Here is a 25,987-nt window from a genome sequence, read left to right on the forward strand (position 1 = left end):
ATTTCCAAAAGGCAATGCAGGCTTTTTCCCCAACCTAATTATAAATCCTCCATCAAAATCCTTCTCAATTGTCTCATTGTGCTTATCAATCTGTGGACTTCTGATAGGCACCACAGATGGACTGAAACATGAGCCCAGAATTAAATAGGCAGAAGAAATCAAGCCAGGTCACATTTGGGAAACTGCCCAGAGTTCCATTGTTCCCATTTGCTCACTGCTGAAATAGCTCGTCTTTTAAACCATGTGTGTGGCACGTAGTAAGTTCCTAATAAATGCTATTTCATTCATACATCCTTTCACTGATATTGGGCTATAAGGCTACAAATTGTGGAATTACCAGGACCTCAGAAGAAACAAAATGGCAGGAGAGCCCAAAGGAATTGCAAAGCCTCATGTGGGCCATCAGTAGGAGCAGTCACATTTCCATAATTCCCTTTAAAGTTTGCGAAACTTTCTACATAGATTGCCTCATTTAGTCCCCTTGACAACCATGTGAATGAGGTGCTACTAGTTTTCCCATTTTACAGATGAGAAAATTGAAAATGAGCAGTTGACTGACTTGTTGATAGTCAAATAGGTAGTAAGTCAGAGCGGCAATGTGGGATAGCAGGAAGAGCCTTGGATCTGGAATCAGAGAATTAGCATTTAAATTCTACCTATCTTACTCACTACTATGCACCTTTGGACAAGTCATTTAACCTCTGTAAGCCTCAATTTCTTCATTTGTAAAATGAGGGGGCTAGACGAGAACATGTGTTCTTAGATGTTTTGTGCCGTGGAACCCTTCAGCAGTCTAGTGAAGCCAATGAACTCTTCTCTGAATAATGTTGTTAAATGCATAAAATAAAACACATTGAATTAAAAAGGCAGCCGTTTCTGCTGGCATGCTCTAAGTCTATGATGCTACAATTCTGTTGAATGCAGGATTAGAACCCAGTTATTACTGACTCTATGCTGCCTCTCTCTAGCAAATCACCAGGTCGAAGGTGGGGTTGATGACGTTATCTCAGACATATATGGACAGAAAAAAGGAGAGTTTCCCTTTGGACAGGAAGAGCAAGGGACAGAGTCCACAGCCTAGGTATATTGCAGGGCTGCCCTGGAAGTCTTAACAGGACCACGGACAGGGCTCATCACACTGGGTAAGTCTCCAATGGAGAAACTGGAGGATGGCTTAGCTTCATTATACAATCTGTCCCATTGGAGAGAATGCTGCTAACACAACAATGAGATCACAGATGCTGAGATGCATCTGAGAAGTCATCAGAATGACAAACACCATGGAGTTGAGAAAGAGAGATAAAGGAGAGGGAGAGGGGAGGAGAAGAAAGAAAGATGAGAAGGAAAAGAAAGAGCAGTGCACCTTAGAACATTCTTACTGCAGTTACCAACAAGTCAGGAAGTGTAACCATATTGGAGGGGACCTGTCATTGGTATAGAGACCTGCCAATGTGGAAGAGACCTGCCCTCTGTCAGGGTAGGTTGGCATTTACCCCACAGCAGGCTTAGAGGGTTGCCTAGGGTAGTGAGAGTCTAACCAACAACCCAGAGAGTATGAGACAACAGTTTTGTGTCCAAGGTGGGACTCAACCCAGATCCAGCTGAGCTGGACTCTCTACTCATTAGATAGCAATAGCTGACTTTCTCTGTGTGTTTCTGTGGGGGAGGAATACTGCAAACTTTATATCAGGGGCAGAACTGACATTTGTATTACAGATTAACTGGGTGAAATATGTTAGTATGTATCTGGTTATGTCTCTGGGTCTCAGTTTCTTCTTCTGTAAAATAAGAGAGATGGAGTCTATGAATTCCGAGACCCATTGCAGGTCTAAGTCTATGATCTTTTGATTCAGCAGACAGAAGAATGGGGATATCTAAAAAGAGTAATGCACTTAGCCACTCATGACTTAATACAAACAAACAAACTGAATCACAGGCATAGATGCCTCAATTTGGGGAAGTGTGTACCAAGGGGAAGGGAAGCTTTGATGGGTATGAAGATGGGACGTGGGTTCTGCCTGAGGACAGGAGTCAATAGAAGACAGACTGTTTAACTTCAGAACTTCATGACAGCTGCACAGTGCTTTGAAGAGTTTAGGTGGAATGAAAGGGAAATGGAGAGAGGGGTACACTAGAGACAAGTGTTCATTTGAAAATCCTAGAATCACGGATTTAGAGCCAGAAGGGGCCTTTGAAGTCTTCTGGTCCAACCCCTTTATTTTACATTTGAGAAAACTGAGATGAGGGAAATCTAGTGATTTGCCCAAGGCCACACAGAGAGTGTTGCAGGCAGGATTTGAACCTTGTGTTCTGATCCAAACCTGGGCAGAGTTCTTTCCCCTGCCTCTCCTGATCACAAATCTATTCATTTTAAGCCAAGGATCCTTCACACATTAAAGGCAAATTTTTGCTGGACCCATCAGTAAAGTGTTCGCATTTAAGTTTGTAAACACCCAAAGCAGGTACCTAGGATCAATCGAATCATCTAGCAGATGCATTTGGCAATCTCGCCTCTTCAGCCTGTGTTTATTTTTATTGATCTCAGGGCTTTAGAGAAATCCCGCAGGAAAGGAGAGGGAGGTTGGGGTTCATTTAGATCAGATTGAATGTTTCGTTTTTCTGCCCCCAGTGACTGCAAACTATCTCCAAACACTTGTTTTATTATTTTTCTTCATTCTTTATTGGCCTCCAAAAGGATGCTGGCTGTTTTCATCGATTTGCACTGTCGGGGGAGACCCAGATGAGTTCAAGAAAGTTTGAGGTTGTTATGGAAATTAAGCAAATTATGCAGTCTGCAGCTGGAGTTTTTGCTGGAGCTGGGTTTCTGTTCAGTGGAATGTTATTTATCGAGTTTTTCTTCAGAGAGCTAGACCAATTAGTGAAAAGAAGAACCCTCTGCCCCGGGTATCAGGAGACCAGTAGCTAACTTGCACTGTGTGATGTAGTGCTTTTGAGACTACCTTACCTCAAGTCACTAATCCATTACATTCCTCCCTTATCTTGTCTCTAAAGGAATTTTAAGATGAGTTGCCCCTACATGATGAGCTGGTATAAAACGCTCTGGAGGAAGGCGCTATACATAGAATAACCTCACTTAAATATATTAAATCTGCCCTACATCCATAAAAGCTATTGTCCAAGATCTCATAATGAGGGTGACCTTGGCTACCAAACTGTTGTGAACTCATTGAGGACCTGACAGTTTTGTTTTTACTTTTGTGTCTCCAGAGCCCAGAAACACCCTGAGGCCAAGTCTGAGATGTTCAGATTTGGGACACAAAAGTATTTTGATTTGTCCAAAGCAAAAGTCATGAGAATGTTCCATTTTAGGAGTAGGTAAAACAGGGACTTCTAGGTGATGCCATAGTGCATAGAACATCAATCCTGGAGTCAAGAGAACCTGAATTCAAATCTAGCCTCGGATACTTACTGTGTGCCTCTGGGTAAGTCATTTCACCCTATTTACCTGTTTCCTCATCTGTCAAATGAACTGGAGAAGGAGTTGGTAAACCACTCCAGTATCCTTGCCAAGAAAACCCCAAATGGGATCTCAAAGTTGGACCGGACTGAAAATAACTCAACAACAACATAGTATATAAATGGGCTTTGATTTAAAAGCCAAAGAAGCCCTCCTGTTTAAAAAATGTCAGTTTTCAAGCACTTTTTTTGGGGGGGGGGAGGAGTGGTTCACACCTGTCATGTTATTGATCTAGGGAAGTCCTGATGGAGAAACTCCTCCCACCATGGAGTTTGACACCTCACAGACTGGCCTCCTTCACTAGATGATGCCTGAGGACAAAGCTGGTACATGCCAGAAACAGGTCTTCTCTCCTCCAGAGCTCTTAACATCACTCCATCCACTGTGCCCCTCTGCCCTCTTTGCACTTCCAAATTCGTATCTTTCGCTTCCTCTGTGAGCTTCTGAATCAAAGAGATCACACTGTAGCCTTAATAGGAGTGTGTCTCATCAGTCCAGCCAACGTGACCCATCAGGACTCACTCTTCTGACTTGAGGCATTATTCATCCTGCTCTTCCATATTCAGCTTGCTTGTTGAATCAAAATATTGACAAGGATGGCTGAGAGGGCGAGCTCCACACACTAGCTTTTTCTCCTTCCTTTATATGTCAGGTCCCCCAAGATTGTGCTGTCTCTTCTGCTCAGGGTTTCTGTTATTTCTGTTTCAGTAATCAGTTACTCCTTGTGAGTCCAAATTATGTCCAGAATCCAGTCCCCCTCATGTCTCCTTTACCTTTAGAAAGATGAAAATATCAGAAAGGCAAGCCCTGAATTTATTAGTCTCTGCCTTTTATGTTTTGAGTCTGGGAGCGGAAAAGCAGATTCTTACTCCATGACTTCTCTTGTCCCATCTCTGCTGAGCAGCTTTTTAAAACTTGTCTACCAAGTTTCCTGGTCCCATGGGACTACCAGATAAGAGAATCACAGTGATGCTACCAGCTGCTCCAGCATTTCCAGCAAGAATGGGAGTACCCATCACTCTGTTAACCAGGAAAGAAACTGAGGGAGGACTCAGAGGATGAGGGTCCACATCCCATCTCTGCCACTTCCTAAGTCTGAGCCTCATTCAGCCTCTGCAACTGAGTTTCACCTTTTGCTATTAAGTCATTTCAGTCATGTCAGACTCTTTGTGACCCCATTTGGAGTTTTCTTGGCAAAGATGCTGGAGTGGTTTGCCATTTCCTTCTCCAACTCATTTTGCAGATAAGGAAACTGAGGGAGACAGGATTAAATGACTTGCCCAGGGTCACACAGCTAGTAAGTGCCTGAAGTCAGAGTTGACTTCAGGAAGAGGCATCTTCTGGGCACTATGGCACCACCTAGCTGCCCTTGTCACACAGCTAGTAGGTGTCTAAGGCAAGACTGAATAATAATAACAGCTAACATTTCTATATATGCCAGGCACTGTATGTACTAAACACTTGACAGATATCTCATTGGGTCTTCACAACAGTCCTAGGAGGTCGGTGCTATTATTATCCTCATTTTACAGATGAGGAAACTGAGGCAAACAGATTAAGAGACTTATCCAGGGTCACACAGCTAGTAAGTGTCTGAGGCCAATTTTGAACTCAGGCTTTCTTGACTCCAGGTCAGACATTCCATTCACTTTGCTGCCTAAATTGGACTTGAATCCAGGTCTTCCTGACCCCCAAATCCAGCCAGCATTGTCCTTCATGCCGCACTGCCTCTGAGGACTAGATTGTATCAAGTACATTTTTATCTAGCCCAAGTTAACTTGGGTGAATTATTATTACGAACAGCTTTATTTTCCCTGAAGATTGTGCCAATTCATTTTTTGAAGTGCCTTCATTATTTCCTAAAGAGAGTTGACATAATTCAGTAGAGATTAAGTACTTTATAAAATTTTAACTGTGGGAAACTCTGCTATGCAAGACTGGCTTTCTGAAGGAGGAGTCCAACGAAGTGAGGCATCTTCAGTCCCAAAGCAGGGAGAATGCACTTCTGAGAGAAAGGGGTTAGCTTCCCACAGAAATGAGAGACTAGAAATCCTCTGCTCTGCCCTCCCTACCGATGGGCAGCCTGGGCTAGGAGTCCACCAAGACATAGAATTGGAAACTATTTCAGAAGCCATAAAATGCAAAATAACCAATAGCAGGGAAGGCAGCTCTTGAGTATATCTGACAAGTGATCATTCGACCTGTCTCCCTCCACAGACTCTGTGGCCCAGGGATTGGCCTTGCTCATTCCTGATTCACTGTCTTATCCCTGAGACCTGGGATTCTCTTCTGCTTCCTGGCTCCTCTTTGTGCCCACCTTAGCCAAAATCCCAAGAAGTCTTTCCTGGTCCCCCCTTGATGCTGGGGTCTTCCTGAGATTTTCCTGTATACATCTTGCTTGTACATTGTTGTTTGTATGTGATCTCCCCCATTAGACTGGGAGCTCCCTGAGAGCAGGGCTAATGTTGGCCTTTGTATCGCCAGGGCTTAGCACCATACCTAGAATATAATGCATTAGAACATAACAGGTTCATTAGGTAGTAACTTAGAACATAACAGATTAATTGATGGTTCTTGACCTTTTGAGAGTACTCTTTCTCTTCCCAAATCAATTTATTATGTTTTCAGATAGCTTTAATTATTAGGAATTTTTTTAAACCAGAAAGCCTAAATTTGTCTCCTAGTAACACATACACACACGCGCACAAATGTACTCTTACTTGTTCCCTGGGAGACCCTTAGAATAAGACCAATTGCTCTTCTGACCACTAACCCTTCAAATACTTGAAGTCAGCCTGAGTCTTAAATTCCCCAGGTTATATCCTTAGCTGCTTCACCTGATATTCATATGATCTCAAGGCTATTCATCATCCTGAGTTGAGACTCTCTAAATTATCAATGTCCTTCCTAGTATATGGCCCCCAGAACTAAAGAATATCTACCCCCAGATGGATTCTCACCAGTGGAAGGTAGAGCAAGACTCCTGTTTCCTTATTCCTGGAAACTCTACCTCTCCAAGTAGCCCAACAATGCATTCAGTTTTGTTTTGCTTTTTGCTATTTTATCACACTACTGGATCATCCATAGCTTAGAGTCATTCCCCCCCCCCAAAAATCTCAAATATTTTTCAGGTAAATTGATATCTAGTCATGTCTTGTCCATCTGTATTCATGAAATTGATTTTTTTAACCCAATGTAAGACTTTACATTTATCTGTTAGATTTTACCACATTAGATTTGGCCCAAAGTTGTAACCTCTGAAGATATTTTTGTGTATTGATTCTGTCACCTCATTTATTATCTTTCTGCCCATGTCTGTGTCATCTGCAGATTTATTAAATATTCCAGCTATATCTTTATCCAGGTAATTTGTAAAAGAAGGTTGGTTTGTGGTCCTTAAACTATCCCACTGTCTAGATACACTGACTTGGCAAGCAAATGAGTGGGGATAATAAAGCTAGAGGTAACCTGGTGTAGTGGAAAGTGGGCCAGAATTCAAATTCGGGAGATCTGAATTCAGCTTCTGCTTTCAACACATCCTAGCAACATAACCAAGGACAAATGGCTTAAATCTAATTGTCCTCAGGCAGCTCTCTATGATTCTAAACTAGATGGATTATGCATCAGTAGAGGGAATTCCTGTGCTGAGAGGTTCCTACATTACTGAAAAGAAAAGATCAAGACTAATGAGTGAATGAAAAAAGCACTTAGTGTGTGCCAGATACTTTGATAAGTTCTGGACACTGTCCTCGCATGCCCTCAAGGTGTGCACATTTTAATAAAGAGAGAGGAATGGTGGCCAGGAAAGGGAGTTTTGGTCTGGAGAATCACAGGGGTAATTATTTAACCTTATAAGAGAGTCAGTGCTCTCACCTTCTCTCCAATTAAGCCAGTTCAGCCCTCAGGCAGGAATTCCAGAGCTGAATCCATTAATTTCTCCTGGGGATTGGGAGCCTGAATTTTGGAGGTCCAATGCATAGGCTACTGGTCCAGGCTAGCAGTCAACATGACTGAAGGCTAGATAGCCTGGATGGATGGAAGGATGGATGGATGGGTGGGTAGATAGGTGGATGGATGGATGGAGAGATGGATGGAAGGGATATGAAGCAGTAATGAGAGGGAAGGAAAAGAGGAGGAAGAGAAGACTGGACTAATCTAGTCCTTTTTATCATGGCCCATTCAGTCCTTACAATGATCCTGTTATGTAGGTAATGAACACTGTCTTTAATCCCCATTCTATAGATGAGGTAACTCTCACTCTGAGATTGCAAGAGATTTGCCCAAGGTTATGAGGTTAGTAAAAGGAAGAGATGGAATTGGAACCCAATTCTTTTGATTCTAGAAGCTAATCTGCTTTCTCTTCATTGAACTTTGCAATTTCTTAGGTTGTGGGTAAGTTAGGATTTGAATAAAAGTATGAAAAATATAAAATATGAAAGTCAGCATTTACTTAGTCCTTATTTGTTCAAGACACTGAGATTCAAGATTGCTTTGATGTTACTAAATGAGTCCAACACTTTGAGAATTGCTGAGCAGGTGAACATGTTTATAGACAGATGGGTTTGTTAAGATCCATTCTGATGGATTTCAAGACTGCCTTTTTCTTCACAATCTGTCTTCAAAGTGAAACGCCCACTATTGTTTATCTCTTCTGGTCCCATCTACTACTCAATCCTAGCCTGAATTACAGGCAATGAAATGGAGGTTTCATCTCTATGAAGACATACTCTTATGGACACTCCCTCTATTAAAGTATATCTCAACCCATCTAACATTGAGTAAATGACTCCTAGAGAATTGCTTGAGATGCGGAGAGGCGAAGTCACTTACTCAGGGTTACAGAGTTTGTGATTAATCAACAATCATTCCTTATGTGCTAGGTGCTAAGTACAAGTAGTATTTAAACATTGGTCTTCCTGATTCCAAGGCTAGTGTACTCTTGTGTAAAAATAATAATAATAATAGCACATATGTAGCACTTTAAGGTTTGCAAAGCAGTATGTATGTTATTTCATCTGATCCTTAACAACACTCCTGTGAGGCCATTGCAATTATTATCAATTTTGCAGTTGAGGAAACTGAGTCAGAGAGAGATTAAGTGACTTGCCCAAGGTCACACAGCTAGTAATTATCTGACGTAGGATTTGAACTCAGGTTATCCTGTGTCCCAGTCTCATATTCATACCACCTTGGTGCCGCCTTCATTTGGTATGAACTGCTGCCTTTACTAACCTGTACTTGGACTACATGTATAGAGTCTCAGTAGAATATGAAATTTTTTTCCCCTCGATGTGATCATCCTTTTCAAATGAATTATCAAAATGAGTGAAGAATTAGAGAATGACCATGTCCTAGACTTAAATATCCTTATCCTGCCCTCCCCTCCCCCAGCAAAGTTAAGGTTCTAGTATCAAAGAGAAGTAGAAGTTATCAAGACTAAAAGTGTTCAGGTTTGAAGTTAACAACACCACCAAGGGATCACAGATTTAGAGCTGGGCTGGAGCCCAAATGATCATCCAGGCATGGGTCTAGAACGATCAAGGAAATCTTGGGCCAGCCTGGCACCAGCTCCCTCATTTTACAGATAAGGAAATTGGTGAAGTGACTTCCCTCAGTTCACAAAGGTTGTGAGTCTGTGTTTTGCTTAAATTCAGGTCTTCTTTATTCCAAGGCTGTGCTCTTTCCACTGGATCATGAGGCTTTTCAACTTATGACTGACGTTCTTTCTTCATCAGTCCCCATGAAGTAGTGATATGGATATCATTGGCCCCATTTTTCAGATGAGAAAACTGAGACTCTGAGCAGTTAAATTCTGTACCCATGGTCAGAAAGCTAGTAAGTGACAGCCAGGATTCAAACCCAAGCTTCTAGGTTCTGGCTTGGGTCTTTGTCCACGTCCTCTCCAGCCTTCTTACCTTCCACCTTCCCTCTGCTCCTTGGGTTATCTTGTCTATTAGACTATTAGTTTGTGAGTTGAAAAAAAAATTATTTAAAAGGAATGTAAACTCCTTGAGAGCAGGGCCTGTCTTGCAGTTTGGATTCGTATTCTCAGCACTTAGCACCAATGCTTGGTGTACAGAAAGCCCTTCATAAATGATTTATGCATCTGTATTTCCACAACTGCCAAGATGCCTCTTGTTAGATGCAATTTAAATAACTTGTCATCTCCTGAAAAGGAATGGAGCATGACAAATTACCTTTGCCAGACAATTGTAAATTTGCATGTTACCTCTTACATCCCTTGTCAATCCACTTGTACTTTCTCCTCTCCCTCTTCCTGCTAACAAATGTATTTAAGAGAAAACCTGAGTGAGAAGTTGACACATGATGGAGAAAACTAAAACCCAGAAAAATCTCAGCATAGGATTGGCCACACATTTGGGGAGAAAGATTAAAATTACTTGGGTGCTTTGTTCTTCAGTGGGTTTTCATTGTTTACATGACGGTTGGTTGCATCACTTTTGTTTCTCCTTGCTAAAAATTGAAATCTCTAGTTAAAAGTCTAATTAAGTGAGTTACCTAAAGTGTTCTTGTTGAAGCAGTTGGATGCCTGAAGGGCTTGGTTATGCAGACCGTTTGGGAGCATTTCTGCCCTGTGAGAATATTTGTAAAGTGCTTTGCAAATCTTAAAAGCAACAAGGGCTTCGTTATTGTTCAGTCGTTTCAGTCATATACAACTCTTCATGACCCCATTTGAGGTTTTCTTGGCAAAGATACTAGAGTGGTTTGCCATTTTCTTCTCCAGCTCATTTTACAGATGAGGAAACTGAGGCAAAATTAAATGACTTCCCCAGGGTCACTCAGCTAGTAGTATCTGAGGCTAGATTTGAACTCAGGTCTTCCTGACTCCAGACCTGGGATTTTATCCACTGTGCCACCTATCTGCCCTTATAAATGCCAGTTTTCATTATTATTATTGATTAGCTTGCAATCTGCTAAAAACCACAGATCGTGTTTGCCCGTGAGCTGCTATAAAACCCATATACTGTATCTGCAGGCTTAATTTTGTTGAATCTAAGCCTTCAAGGTTATCTGTCATTCTTAAAATGTCATCTTCATAGATTTCACCCAATGGTTTAGTCTGACGATAACTTTTTGATTTGTCGGACGTGTTACCTTGTGTCATCTGCACATTCGGTAAGCTCAACATCTCTCCTTCACCCAAGTCCTTTATAAACAGGTTGAGCAGCAAAGGGGTGAGCACAAGCCCTTGGAAGCTTCTGCTGGAGATCTTCCCAAATGACATGGGAGGCATCTAGGTGGCAGTGTTGAGAGTGCTGGCCATGGAATCAGGAAGACCTGAGTTCAAATCCTGCCTCAGGTACACTAGCGGTGTGATCCAAGGCAAGTCACTCCGTCTCTGTTTGACTAAGTTTCTTCATTTGTAAAATGAAGATAATCATAGCACATAATTCCCTGAGTTGCTGTATCAAATAGGATAATATTTGTAAAGCATTTTGCAAACCTCAGAGCTCTACATAAATACTTGCTCGAATTACCTTGGAGTCTGTCCATTTCACCAGTTCTGAAGCCATTTATTTGTGTGGCTATTTGATTGACTCCAAAAGTCAAATTGAAGTTTGGATTCTTTCAAAGGGCCACACTTGAGGACCACATGTGGCCTCGAGGCTGCAGGTTCCCCATCTCCGGTCTAGCCCCTACCAATCCATCTTATCCATGAGAGATATTGCCAAATGCTTTGCCAAAATCCAGCTAAAATCTAGTGTATGTAGTAGTGTAGTGACACTCTTTGAGAAGGAATTTAGGTTAGTCTGGCATTATCTATTCTTGATGAGGCTAGGTTGGTTTGTTGTGAACATTGCTTTCTTTGCTGAGCCTTATAAGCAAGCTCACTGGCCAGTAGTCTGCACAGACTCCATTCAGTTAGTTCCCTTAAGAAAAAAAAAGATTTGGAAGGGGGGTTGGGAGAAGACCTGTTTGCCTTCCTTAAATCCTGTTCTCTACAGTCTCCTAAATATCACCTTTCTGGTCTTCCAACCCTCTCACAAATTCTTAACATTTTATGTGTCATTCATGGCCCCCTTGAGCAGTCTGATGAAGCCTATGGACTCCATTTCTAGACAATGTTTTTAAACGCATAAAATATTTAGGATTACAAAGGAAACCAATTATATTGGAATATAGATACTAAAAAATTTAAAAAAGTTTGTGGATGCCACATTAAGAATTCCAGATCTAGTGTGTAGTTCATCTAGACCTTGTGGGTTGAACACATGAAGGACAGTCAAGTAATTGTTGCTTATCATGGTGGTCAAATCCCCATTAACTATTTTTGCTCTGTACTTCTCAGTCTAAAAATTGTTCTCCTTGGCAGAAAAAACAGAAGATAGGAATCGAGCCCCTCTGCCTTCTCTTTGTTATCTGTAATCATTTCATTTACCCCATCCAACATTCCAAGACCATCTTTGATATCCTTCTTTTTTGTTCCTGTAGCTAAATTTTTAAAAAATTGTCATCCCTGACTTTCTTGTCCAGAATGAGCTTCTCTGACGCAGTTCTCAGAGGACCTGCCACAATTTTATATTTCTTCTCTTTGTGGACACTTTCATGTTCTGTATGTTTTTAAAATCTAAGTTGATTGGTAAGTTTTCCTTGCATTCATATTAATCTTTTTAGGTGACTTTCCCCTTTCCTCCTCATTGGAATTGTATTTCTTCATGTCTTCTGAATGTCATTCGTTTTAAAGATATATTTAATACTATCTTTCATTTTATGTCACCAAGATTTCATCTCATATCCTTCTTCCTCTTTCCCTAAGAGTCATCCCTTATGTAATCTTTTTAAAAAGAGGAAAAGGAGACAAAAATTCAGAAAACTCAATCAATATATTGAAAAAAATTGGATGTCATATGTGGTGTTAGAAACCTGTGAACCCCTCATCTTTACAAAGGCATGGGGGGAAGATATATTCTCATTTCTCTTCTTTATAACCAAACTTGTTCCTTGTAATTTTAAACACTGAATTTCATTATTAGAAGTTTTTTCATCTCCTAACCCATTGGTTAGTCTGTGATATCCTATCCTTAAAAAATTTGTTCTCTTAAAATCTGGGGTGTATTTCAGATGATGCCAAGCTTTCCTCTCCTTTTCCATCCATCACACATTCAAGAGAGAATAGTTCCTAAGTTGCCATTAGTTCGGCCTGTATTCTGTCCCACCATATTTCTGAGAACCCCATCCTTCATATGAGCTCCTCCCTTTGGTTCTACTACCTTTGGAAACTTGAAATTATCACTAGTGCAAGTCAAGAAGGTATTAACTGCTCTGCTTTTGGCAGAGCCCCCAGACACACGTGTCTCACTGAAGTCTCACGGGCCTTACTTTTCCATGGCTTTTGGTCATGATTAAGATTCTTTACTTCCCAAACTCTGTTTCTTCATTTTGTTCAAGGTGTCTGTGCACAGGTGTCAGACTTACATGGAAACAGATCCCTGTGGCTGCATAATGACTTAGAAAGTCACAAAGTACCATTAGATTGTTGTGGTCCTTTTATTTGTTAAACATTTTCCAATTGCATTTTAATCTGGTACAGGGCTATGTTAGAGTTTTGCAGGTTCTGTATGGACAGTGGGCAGTGAGTGTGCCACTTCTAGGCTGGGGTACACTGTGATGACAAGATCACATCTTTGTTAATTTCCATCCTGTGCCCATGCTTCCCTTTTCTGATTCATGGATTTCTATATATGATCATGTCTGCTTAGCAGGGGGGTCTCAAAAGTCAGTGCAGTTTTAAGGGATTAAATTTAATTTAATTACTAAGCTTAAATATTTGATCTGTAATCACATACATATGTGTATATATAGGTGGCATAGTGGACAGAATGCTTAATGGACCTGAAGTCAGAAAGACTCCTCTTCCTGAGTTCAAATCTGTCCTTAGGCACTTTCTAATTATGTGACCCTGGGCAAGTCTCTTCACCCTGTTTGCCTCAGTTTTCTCATCTGTAAAATTAGCTGGAGAAGGAAATGGCAAACCACTCCAATATCTTTGTGAAGAAAACCCCAAATGGGATCATGAAGAGTTGGACACAACTGAAATGAATGAACAACAAAGCAAAGTCCATTTGTACGTAAGCTTAATTTATGCTTTTCTACCAACACCATCCCTTTGATGAATCCTGCTCCACTTGAGTAAGGTGCACCCTTCAAGAGATGTATTCTGGACATGAGTCTCATTTGACCAAGTCAAAGTGATGTTAATGAGGTGCAGAAGATAGAGGGCTTATTAATTTTGTGAACCTGAACCTGCCTCAGTTTCTTCATCTGTAAAACGAGGATGAACAAGAGCACCTACCTCCCAAAGTTGGGAGAATCAAACGACATATCTTAAAGTGATATATAAATGCTGACTCTTTTTTCTGTTGTCATTCCTTAGTGTAACCTGTCCTTTACCAATTTATGCTTGAACTTCTAGGGTCTTAGTATTTATTAATGGTTCCTTATTTGATTTTCTCACTTTTGAGTTTCTGGATGCTTTCATGGCTACAATTCTTCTTTCTTTGTAGCTACTCTCTATGACAGAAATTCTAAACACTTTCTGTGACATGGAGCCTTTGAACAATCTGGTGACGCTAATGGATCCCTTCTCAGAGTTATGTTTTTGAATGTATAAGATAAAATTTGTTGTTGTTTAGTCATTTTTAGTCATGTCTGACTCTTCATAACACCTTTTAGAAGTTTTCTTGCCAAAAATACTGGACAGGTTTGCCATTTCCTAATCCAGCTCCTTTCACAGATGAGGAAACCAAAGCAAATGAGATTAAGTGATTTGCCCAGGGTCGCCCAGCTAGTAAGTGTCTGAGACTGGATTTGAACTCAGGTCTTCCTCACTCTAGACCCAGCACTCTATCCAATGTACCGCCTACATGACTGTAAAAGAATAGAAAATATATAGGATTAAAAAATAGAAAACCAGGTATATGGACATAGAGTTGTCAAATATAAGAGAAAAGCAAAGTTCATAAATCCCAGGTTAAGAATCCTGTAGGGTGTACTTCATGGCTTCATGGGTATTTGTGGTCAGTTTTCTCCTTTCCCCTTCCTTTTCAGTTTGAAGTCTTCTTTATTAGGTTTGCAGGACTCCAGGCAGATGTTGTTATTATTGTTTTAAATCAGTCTTTATTCGTCCATTCCATCCCTGGTCAGGAGCCTTTCTCGGATATGAAATCTGAACTACTTTTATTTCCCAAACTTGCCTGTCTGTCTCAGTGAGAAAAATGCCTCTTACTTTCCTAAATCAGGGAACATGTTTGGTTGGTTGGTTTTACCATTTGGGCAACTATTTCAATTTAATTGGTAACCTTTGTAATCCTATATATTGTATACATTGAAAATCATTTTTCTGAAAAAGGATCAATAGGTTTCACCAGACTGGCCAAGCAATTCATGACACAAAAGAATCCCTGATCTAACCACAGTAATTTTATTTTTTGATTGTTTTCTGTTCATTGTTTGCCCAATGCTTTATACTCTTTTTCAAAAGCTTTCGAAATTTCTTCAGGAAGTGTCCTTTGTCCTCTGATGGTTAATGCCCTGAATCAGGCCTTAGGGTCTGGCCTTTATCCTGAAGTTTTCACCAAAGTTTCGCCTTTGAGTTCAAATCCCTGATTTTGGAGGGGAGGAGAACAGAGTTTGCTAGCCTTTGGACAGTCAATTGTGTCTTTCTTCCCAGTAAACAAAAACAGCTATATTCCCCAGGAGAGTAAGAAAATCAACCTCCCGTCTGGGACCTGGAGTGGAGTTGGGTTCAGGAGACTGGGTGGTGGAGTAGTAAAGGACTGGTGTCTGGGCTCTGCCTGGTCATGGAAGCTCAGGTGAGTGACTTGCTCATTCGTACTCCCATCCCCCAAAGTAGCTTCTCTGGTAGTGCAGGTCAGATTTGTTCCATGTGTGTATAGAGAGAGAAGCAGTGTGGTACAGCAGTAAGACTTTGCACTTTTGAATCTTTAAAGCCTATGTTCAAGTCCCAGCTTTAACACAAGCTTCATGACTATAAACCAGTCACTGTACTTAGTTGAGAGTCAGTTTTTTCAGTAAAATACAGTGATTTTTTATATGGTTATTCTAGGGAAGTCATTTTCAAATCATATGTAGATACCCACAAGGATTTGTGACCTCATCAATTCAAGAGTTCCTTTAAGGGATGCGAATCTGTGCCTCCCCATCCTGTGTAACTCTTGTTTTTGTTCTCTCCATAGTTTGCCCCAGAGGCTCCACCCAGTGTTCTGGAGACCCTCTCTCACTTTCTCCAGGAATTACCAGGGTACCAATGGAGCTCTGGGTCTGTCCATTCAGTCCTGACACATGACTAACCCATCTTCTCTTCCTGTTGCAGTATACTTGATGACATCCCTTATTTTGTAATCCTTCATGAAGGATCTTGATCCCACCAGCTCTCTGCCCCCATTGCTCTGTGTGGTACTTATTCGTATTTAATTCTTCAGAGGCGAGAGTGTTCCATTTCTTGATGCCATATAGCAGTAGTGGCAAAATAATAGAACTGGAAAAATGAGAATTCACTTTCAAGGGAAACATGAAGTCATTAAAGGAGCTTTGCAATTTCCCCAGAGAAACTTGGTCCACTCTCCCTCTCCAGTTCAGCCCTAGAAATAATTCATTTTCCATCTCTATTGACTATCCCAGATATACATACTGTTGAGTAAGATCCATAGGGTGTCTATCCAAATACATGTTGGATTCTGGAATACAGACATTCTTCTTGCCTATGTGCATGGCAGGGTAGATTCCCAGTTTGTTCTATGAACCTCCAAGCTCAAGAAGCATACTGGGGATTGGTATTCAGGTCACAGGAGCACAGATGTAGCCCTGGAAGGGACCTCACCAGGCTCATGACTCACCTCCTTTACTTTTCAGCTGAGGCACCTGAACCCAGCAAAGTGAAATGACCTCCCCGTGGCTACAGAAGCAGCAAGCTCCATCAGAGGCACTATTCAAATCCGTGTCCTCAGACTCTAAATCCTGAGTTCTGTCGATTGTAGCACACTGCCTCCCCCACCACATACCTTCCATGTAAGGAAGAAAAAAATCCTTGTTTTCAAAGCTGATCATTGCTATTGAAGTCTAATGCGCGATGATGAACCTGAGCAAGAGCAGCTCAAGGTAGTGCTGTTAAGAGAGAAGAAAGGAGAGGCAGTGTAACTGAGCTTTCAAAATGGGCCTTTTGCCCCAGATTGTCTTCCCAGCATAGTCTCACTTATCAGGCTTCAGGGATCACCCTATCCCGAGCATCAAAGAGGTCTCCTTCCTATTTGTTGTCTCGTTCTTTACGGCCTCTTTATTTGGCATTAAAATGTAATGATGCATCTCAGATAAAATGAAGACCCTAAGAGTATGAAACCAAAGCCATCTCCTCTGAGATTGTGTTGGCATTTTTCCTTCTTCCCCTGCAGTCCCAAGACATGGTTCCAGGGGAGCTATCACTGTCCTGAGTCTCTGTCCCCCTGGTCTGGTGCTCACTAGGTGTTTCATTCACATGCAGTGGCACTGTTGACTTCATTAGCCAAAGGGAGCTATGACACCAGAAATGTTAAGCATCCCAGTACTAGGATTCATCTGTGGACTGCATGGGAAGGTCCTCCTTGCCCAAGTCCTCAAGGTATACCAGTAGGCCAGAGAACAAAGATCAATGACTCTTGTGGTAAATAATTTCCTTTAGTTGGAATAGAGAGAGGAAATAAAGCTGACGTATGAACATGTCTCCTTTAGAGTCAGTTCAAATGATTAAAACCATTTCTGCCATTGAATAATTTAATGATGCTCAGGGAAATGCTAAATTTCTTTTCTTGGTCTAAAGTAGACACATCTTCCAAGGAGGCATCAGCTGTTCTGTTAGCAGGGACAGTTGCTCAGCACCTTTTCCACTTGGGTTCTCCCCAGGATGACAGGATAGGGAGAGCCGAAGGCAGAGTCATGGTCTTGGGAATGGAGTTAATAGATTTCAACCTAGAAGTTGCATTAGACACCATGAAGTCCAACTCCTTCATTTTACCAGTAAGTAAACTGAGGACCAGTGAAGCTAAGTAGATCACCCAAGGTTCCAGAGGTAATAAATATCAAGGAAGATTCAAATCCAGGTCCTCTGATTCTACACAGTCAGTGTTCTGTTCCCCTGCACCCTGAATTTCTCTAGTTATAACAATGATCCCTGGTAATTTCCCAGTGTTTTGATCCCTGTGAGTATTTTAAATTAAACATTATTTATGTTTTTAATTAATAAGCATTTGTTTGGTTTTTTCCTTCCCCCTCCTGCTTCCATGGGAAAAAGAGAAGGAAAACAAAAGCTTCACCACAAATATACAGCCAAGTAAAATCATTTCCCTCGTTGGCCACGTCCAGCGATGTATTCCCCGTTCTGCATCCCAAGTCCCCGTGGAGATATGTGGTGCTTTTTCTCACTGGACCTCCAAAGCCAATCTTGGTCATGGCATCAGTCAGAGCTCTTCAGTTTTGCAGTACTGTTGTCATGGTATCAAAGATCCTCCCCTTTCTGCTCACCCCCCTCAGCATCATGAGTTAGTGTGAGCTTCCTAGTATCATTGGCGCCACTAAGGATACCCTGGGGCAGGAGGAGGGGGCAGAAGGATTCTCACTTGTACCCCAAACCCTAGCACCAGTGCCTGCCCCATGATAGGCACATAACAAATACTGGCTTTATGATTTGTGGATTGATTAGTGGCATTTCTTCAGAAGTCACTCCATGATGCTAGTAGTGACTCAGATAAATGCCATCACCAGAAACCCTGAAGGTCCCTGGCTCTGACAGAACAGATGTTTCCTAAGTCTGAGTAGAGAACCTCTAAGACAGGCAGAGGAAATTGCACAAATTCATTCACTGCTCCACCTCCTGGAGTCAGACTAAGGTACATTTCCCAACTTGATCCTCTAACAAAAGAAGTTCTGCTCTCTTTTATTATCATTTTTTTTTAACAAAAAGTTTCTTGGTCTAAAATGCTGACAGATAAGTTTTCCTAAATTTTTCTGGGGGATTTTTTAAATTAGATTTTTGGGGACTATTTGACTTTGTATTCTTGCTGAGAAATGCAGCATGATTTTATTTTTTTTTAATTATCTAACATTTGAAATTAATGCTCCAGATTGTGAGCCTAAGGGATGCCGTGGAAAAAATACTGAACTCCAAGTTACAGGTCCTGAGTTCAAATCTAGATGCTGTCATTTTCTGCCTCCATGATTTAAGGGAAGGTTTTTAACTGATCTAGGCTTCAGTTGGAGAGGGCTGGACTACATGACTCTTAGAGTCCCTTCTAGTTCTAAACTGATGAACCTATGTTCCTAACCATGTGATTTTGGGCAAGTGACTTTTCTTCTCTGAACCTCAGTTTCCTCATCTGTAAAATGTGGGAGCTGGAGAAGGGGATCTCTGAGATCCCTTCCAGATCTGGAGGCCCTGTACTAAGGACTTCAACTTGGAGTATGGCTTGATTCCTATGTCAGTTTCTTCAATACTGGATCAGGCTGCATCACATTAACCTTTGTTTGTGCTCAGATCAGTCATTCAGTCAGCAAGCATTTAGTAAGCACTTGCTATATGCTAGACTGGCTCAGTGGATAAAGCACTGGGCCTGGAGGCAGGAACACTTACCTCCCTGAGTTCAAATCTAGCCTCAGACACTATAACTAACTGTGTTTGCCTCAGTTTCTTCATCTGTAAAATGAGCCAAAGCAGGAAATGGCAAACCACTCCAGTGTCTCTGCAAAGAAAACCTTACATGGGGTCATGGAGAGTTGGATATGACTAAAATGACTGAATAACAATGACGAATGGGTTGGACGCTGTGATCAATGCCAGGGCACAGGTACAGAAATGAGACACCCCTTTCCATCAGGGAGCTCACCTTTTATGGCAGTAAACATGTGAGTGCTCACTTGGGTAGCTCTGAGCTACTGAAAAATAGATAGAATATTACCTGTCCCCCAAGGAATTTTATTAGGGAGAACATATGCATGCAGCATCAATCAGTCAATCAAGATGCATGCATTAAACCTCTACTATGTCCTGTAAACTGTGCTGGGTGATAGGGCTATGAAGATGAATGAAAGAATGTCTGCCCTCAAAGAGCATATCTTCTACCAGAGGCGATCACACAGTCCCATATAAGTTCATATAAAAAGCATTCAAGTCAATTAAATGGTTCTCCCCTTTGTGTTCTAGCTCAGCAACTGGGGTTGTCTTTGTACCTCCACCTGTAATTAATGCCTTATATTTGTGTCTTTATGTATGTATATGTAGCTTCATCATCCACAACAAAGATACTTTCTTCAACAACGCCACCAGAAGTAGAATTGTGCATCACATTTTACAAAGAATTAAATATGAAGAAGGAAAAAACAAAATTGGTAAGTATTCCATCTGAATCACTTAGCCTGGATGGAATTGGTAGGTGAACTTGGGAAATACCACTGATTGGCAGAGCCTACTCATAGGAGAAAGAGTTCTACTCTGTATAATTTTATGATTTGTAATGTTTCTCAAGTTATCTTCCTTTATATGTCAATGCCTCCTTTACCTCTCAGCTTAGAAGAATGATCTACTCTAAAGTAGTTGTGCTGATTATAGTAGTAGTACTAGTTGTAGAAGTAGGAATACTAGTAGAAGTAGTAGTACTAGTTGTAATAGAAGTATTACTAATTGTAGTAGTAATAGAAGTACTAGTTGTAGTCATGCTAATAGAAGCTAGTAGTACTAGTTGTAGGAGTAGTACTAGTTGTAGTAGTACTAATGCTCATAGTTGCTGCTGTGGCTATGGTAGAAGGAGCTGATTAATATTAACAATTTCATATTTGCAAAGCACTTAACGTACATCATCTCATCTGCTGCTTACAACAAATGCATGAGGTGCATCATTATTATTATTTCCATTTTACAAATGAGGAAACTGTGGCACAATGGGTTTCTATGACTTGCTCAGAGTCACATAATTAGTCATACAATTATAGGAGCATAGATTTAGAGATTAAAGGGAACTTACAGTTCATCAGCCTCCTCATTTTGCAGATGAGGAACCTAAGACTTAGAAATATTGAGTGACCTGCCCCATGTCACACAGCTCATAAGCACTGGATGGTAAGTAAGAAAGTAAGGGTTCAAATTCAGGTGTTCTAAATCTAAATCCAAGGTTTTTTCAGCTACACCATTCAATTTTCTAACTCTAAATCAACTTTTTATCTGTAAGTATTGTAAAGAGTTGGAATTCTCAACTTTTTCCCCATAATTCCCCATAAAAATTCCCCAAAAAACATTCATGAACTCTTCACCAAAAGAGTTAAAATGCATTAAGAGTATGACTTGATGAAATGCAATTTTCCAAGATGCAGATCTACTCTCTTTTTAGGGGGAGACCGACAATTTAGACTCTCTAAGTTTTCTTCCACTTCCAGATCCCATGATTCTCTAATTCTTAATCCAATGATCCTTTTCTATTTACAGATTACCACCACCTCCCCCCCTAAAAAGAACATTTTCATACCTCAAACAAGGTTAGATACAAGATGAGAGCACTGAACACATTTGAAGAGTCTTTGGAAGGCTATCATTAGGAAGTAAACCACTGATGCCTATCTGAAGGAGGCAACTGCTCATGGACATCCTAATTAGAAGAATAGAGATGTCTGTGACTTTATTCACACAGGAAACTCCCAGATGAGGAAACACTCTTCCAATGCAGATCAGCACCGTCTTTGCAACTTATGGTCTTAGATGCTCAGAGCACTGAGAGTTAAATGAGTAACATACCCAATAAGTGTCATAAATGGATCTCCTACCCAGGAGCTGAGACAAAACTTGCTACCAAAAGAAAGTCAGCACTTCAAAAATTTCATAATTACAGAATGAAAAAGTTTCAGGCTAAACCAAAAGCATGGCGCTGCCCATGGTGCTGACAAGTAGAAACCAATATACAGCAGAGGAAAGCTCTCTATCAGACAATCTGAGCCTTGCAGCTTAGTGTGGTGGAAAGAGAACTCAGTTTAAAATCAGGAGACCAGCATTCAAATATCATCCTCTCTGTGTGACCTTGAGTGAGTCTCTTCTCTGTCTCTGTGCTGGTTTGCTCATCCATAAGATGAGGGGGTTGGACTAAATGACCTCCCAGCTTCCTTCCAGCTCCACAGCTGTGATCCTCCAAGTCCTGCCTCTTCTATTTGTTTTCCTTATGGCTTTGGTCAGGTGACTTCATATGACCAGAAGATCATCAAGTTTAAGCTGGAAGGGACCTTAGAGATGATTTAGCCTGATCCCTTCATATTCTAGCCAAAATGTAAGACAGGGAGTTGGATTAGTGGACCTTAAATGTTCCTTCTAACTCTAAATCTTTAATTCTATACATTACCTACACTCCCTGAGCCTCAGTTTCCTCACCTGTAAAATCAGGGGTTTGAACTAGACAACCCTTAAGTTTCCTTCCACCTTTAAATCTATGATTCCCAAAGATTCCAACTTTATTTTGATTTAAGATGGATTTTGTGTTTTTCAGGTCTGAATCGATTGCTTACTAATGGCTCCTATGAAGCTGCATTCCCACTTCACGAGGTATTGTCCCTCTTCATTCACCACCTTGTTTTTATATTCTGAATATTAAAGATCCCCCTACAATCAAGTCTTACTTTGGTGCATCATGGTGGCCTAGAGGGGGCAATGGATTCACCAAAACTCTGCCAACAGACCATATCTGACAGGAGCCACCAAGCTGGAAGGGATTTGAGTGGTGGGCCCAACAATGAACTGTGTGACTATCTTCTGTGAATCAGCCTAGCTAAACATAAAAAGGTTCATCTCCAGGAATTTGACCACCAAATGGCCTATTTCCAGGGATCTCTTTGGCTCCACCTGCTTATGAAGCCATCTTTTATAGCATGATGATTGTTGTAATTGCTGTAAATCAAAGAAGTATTCAGTTAGGTAGCACAGCAGTTAGAGTGCTAGACCTGGAACCTAGAAGGTCTAAATATAAATCTGGCTTCAGATGCTTCCTAGCTGTGTGGCCTGGCTCAAGTCATTTAACCTCATTATGCCTCAGTTATGCCATCTATAAATTAGGTGGTTGTGAAAATCAAATGATGTGTTTGTAAAGTGCTTTATAAACCTTAAAGCGCTAAACATCATCACCATTATGTGATAATAGATTTTCAAGATTGGGGAAAATAAGGACTAGATCGAGGATTTCATTGGTATAGGAAAACTCCAGATAAGGAAACTGCCTCTACTAGTACAGGCTGACACCTTCTCTGCAATATATTGCCTGGAACTTAGGGGTTAATCCAATTGCCCAGGGTCACCACAGCCAGGATATGTAGAGAGTGAACTTGCACCTCAGGCTCCCTGGCTCTGAAGTCAACTGTCTATCCTCTAAGCTGTCTCTCATCATTGTGAGGTATTGAAACAGGACTAACATCTTCTGTTTTCAAACAGATATTGTTCATTTCCTCCCTTTGTTATCTGAACTGATCATTCCATGGTCTGTTGACATCTTAATTTATCTCATTCCGCCATCGAGTATCTAATGAGCACCTACTGTGAAAAAAAAAGTGCTATCCCATTCTTTATGAGTAGAAACAAAACCAACTCAACACTGTTTTCTAAGGTAAAAGTCACATATGCATGATCTGTATCACATATATGTAGCCTATATAAGCCCTGGATTTATATCCTAATTGCCACTTATACTAATGAGTTGGTTACCCAGCTACATATTACACACAAGGTTCTAAGAGGTGCCCCTGAGATATAGTGGTATTATCTCCAGAGCTCTCTACTTGAGCTACCATTTTTTGTATTCTTCCCAATATAATTTGCTCTTTACAGTTAACATCTCCCCTGTGTCAGATATTGATTGACTCAGTGATTAGTACTTTAACCAAATAGCATCAGCTAATTTTTAGAAAGATACATTTACTGAGAAGATATAGCACCAGTGGGCACTACGAAGAATTCCTTCTAACACTGTGATGGAGCAGAGTGAATTCCAGACTCTACCACCATGGTCACTAGGGACAGCAGATTCAAACTTAAAGCAGTTGCTATAAAGCATTCACCAGGACCACGTTTATCTCTGGGTGTGTCATAGATACTGGACAGACTCACTCCCTTATGTAAACTAACCTGGACTACACTGGGATGTAAACCTCAAGTCTTTGTTGATGCCTCACCTACTTTTACTGCTGGCAAACTCTGATAGGAACTCCACTTCCTGGACCTCTGGTGGCTCAATGGTCTGTGCTTTTGAAACTCAAGGGCATATAACATCTTCAGTACTCCTTCACTTAAGAACAGGAAAACAAGACCACAAGGAGGCAAAGAGCAGAGGTGCCATGTTGTCATGACCAACTGTGGGCCTGCGGAGAGAAAGCAGGCCACTGGCACTATTCTCCCCACCTGAAGGCTTATAGCAGTCCTTGCCTACATCACCTCCAGGAAAACAAGAAACACTCCCTTGACCACTGAGTATCTTTTCTTAGTTCTGACCTAGTAACCAATCAGAAGGTCCTTTCTTCAAAACCCAGCAAATAGATAGGGAACAGTCTGAGAAAGCCTATGCATGCCTTAACACAGAGAGCTGCCTTCCTCACCCCATTCCATCATGACCTTCCAGAAGCAGGCTCTCCAAACACACTCCCTCCCATGACTGAACCTCTTTGTCCAGTCCCCCCTACCTCACCATCATAGTATTGTAGAGTCAGCCTTATAGGGTGGATGGAGAGCAGGTTTTGGAGTCAGGAAGACCTAGATTCAAATTCCACCTCCCTCATAGTCTGGGTGTGAGCCCCTAGAACATGTAACCTCTGAATGCCCTTGGAAACTTTCTAAGATTCTGTGTGGTAGAGAAGGTGCTGGTCAATATTTGGTGAGTTCTGCATCAAGAACACAACTACACCAATAAAATAACAGGTCTAGTTCCTCAAACCCCCCCAAAAAAATCTTTTATATATACACATAGTATGATCACAAAATACTAAGGCTAGTTTTTATGCATGTCTTATAGAAATCAGGATCTTTGGTTTATTGTAACACTTTTACAGGGAGCACTAGAAAACTTATGATTCCTTCAGTATGAGGAACCCCAGGTGAGGAACTTCCTCTACCAAATACAGATCAGCAACTTATCTGCAACCTATGATATTAGAGCATCTGAGAGACCAAAAGTTTAAAGAACTTGCCCAATATTTGCCAGAGTCAGGACCTAAATCTTGGTCTTGCTAATTCAAGGACACCCTGGTACCTACTTTACATACAGCGTTCCCAAATTCATACTGACATTTTAAGCTAGCTTTAAATAACATGATACAGTCCAGTTTTAATCTAGGAAAAGGATAAAATGATCTTTGTTACATTCTGTTTATGTATATATTATGTCTGTGCTGCAACTGACCGATCAGCTTTTTCCATTGAAAAGAAGTATAATCCCTGTTTCCAAAAGCTTTTCCTATAGGGGCTATATAAGCTGTGGCTGGCTCTTGAAGAGCACTGAAGTCAAATAGAATGTTGAAAAATGTAGTTTATTCAAATCTATTACATAAATATTGTAAAATAAGCCTGAACTTATATATAAGGTGTTTTCCAAGTAAAGAAAGTGATTCAGAGACATACTGTTCTGTTCCTTTATACCTCTTCAAATTACATTATTTAACTTGGTATATACTTCATTGGAGTATATTAGTATATACTGAAGTAAATAGGAGTCAGGAAGACTTGGGTCCTAATACTACCTCTAACATATCTGAGCTGTGTGACTGTGGACAAGTAGCTTAATGATCTAGGATTGGGGAGTAAACACTCTTCTTTATATTCCTAACATTTAGCATTTATCTGCATATATGTCCTATAAACCCAGTAGAATGCAAGGTCTTTGAAGGCAGGGAATACTTTATATCCTCAGTCCCAGCACAAAGTCAGTGCATAATACATATTTGCTCAATGGAGTTAGTTTTTGGTGTTATGTTCACATGGCTTATATTTATAACCTGATGTCAGAGGAGAATTTGTTAAGAGATATTACTCAGTGCCATTTGTCAGTAATAACATCAACAGTCTTTTCTTTTTTTCCCAATCTTAGGGAAGTTACAGAAGTAAAAATTCCATTAGAACTCATGGAGCGGAAAACCACAGGCACCTACTATATGAGTGCTGGGCCTCCTGGGGCGTGTGGTATAAATACCAGCCCTTGGATCTCATACGGTGAGTTCTGACCTGCTTCTGACCACATCTGTAGTCCAAGATGCAGTGGTAAGACCAACACAGGTAGAAGGAACCATCCTTATAAGCTGAGATTTCCATATGTTGAGTTGACCCAATTGACATCAGCTAAGGAGAGATGATTCATCATGGCGGAAGGGATGCTTCTTCTCCCATTTTCTGCCTTCTTACTGAGATGGCTCTCCTTGTGAGGAGGACAGTGTTTGTTTGCTAACGAAAGGCTATGAGAAGAACTAGTACAGTCCTGCAGTGCCAAAATATGT

At 40.9% G+C, this 25,987-nt stretch overlaps 1 protein-coding gene across 8 annotated transcripts in view; it reads left to right on the forward strand.

Moving 5' to 3' along the window:
- ANO4 (anoctamin 4) overlaps positions 1-25,987 on the forward strand; it is a 415,424-nt gene that overhangs the window by 324,140 nt on the left and 65,297 nt on the right. For all 8 annotated transcript variants that reach the window (XM_072655688.1, XM_072655689.1, XM_072655692.1 and 5 more), the window contains 3 exons: positions 19,767-19,873; positions 22,009-22,064; positions 25,585-25,706. In XM_072655688.1, the coding sequence (XP_072511789.1) occupies positions 19,767-19,873; positions 22,009-22,064; positions 25,585-25,706 (285 nt within the window). The remainder of the gene's footprint in view (positions 1-19,766; positions 19,874-22,008; positions 22,065-25,584; positions 25,707-25,987) is intronic.

Source organism: Notamacropus eugenii, chromosome 3 (assembly GCF_028372415.1).
Source record: "Notamacropus eugenii isolate mMacEug1 chromosome 3, mMacEug1.pri_v2, whole genome shotgun sequence".
Classification (NCBI taxonomy): Eukaryota; Metazoa; Chordata; class Mammalia; order Diprotodontia; family Macropodidae; genus Notamacropus; species Notamacropus eugenii.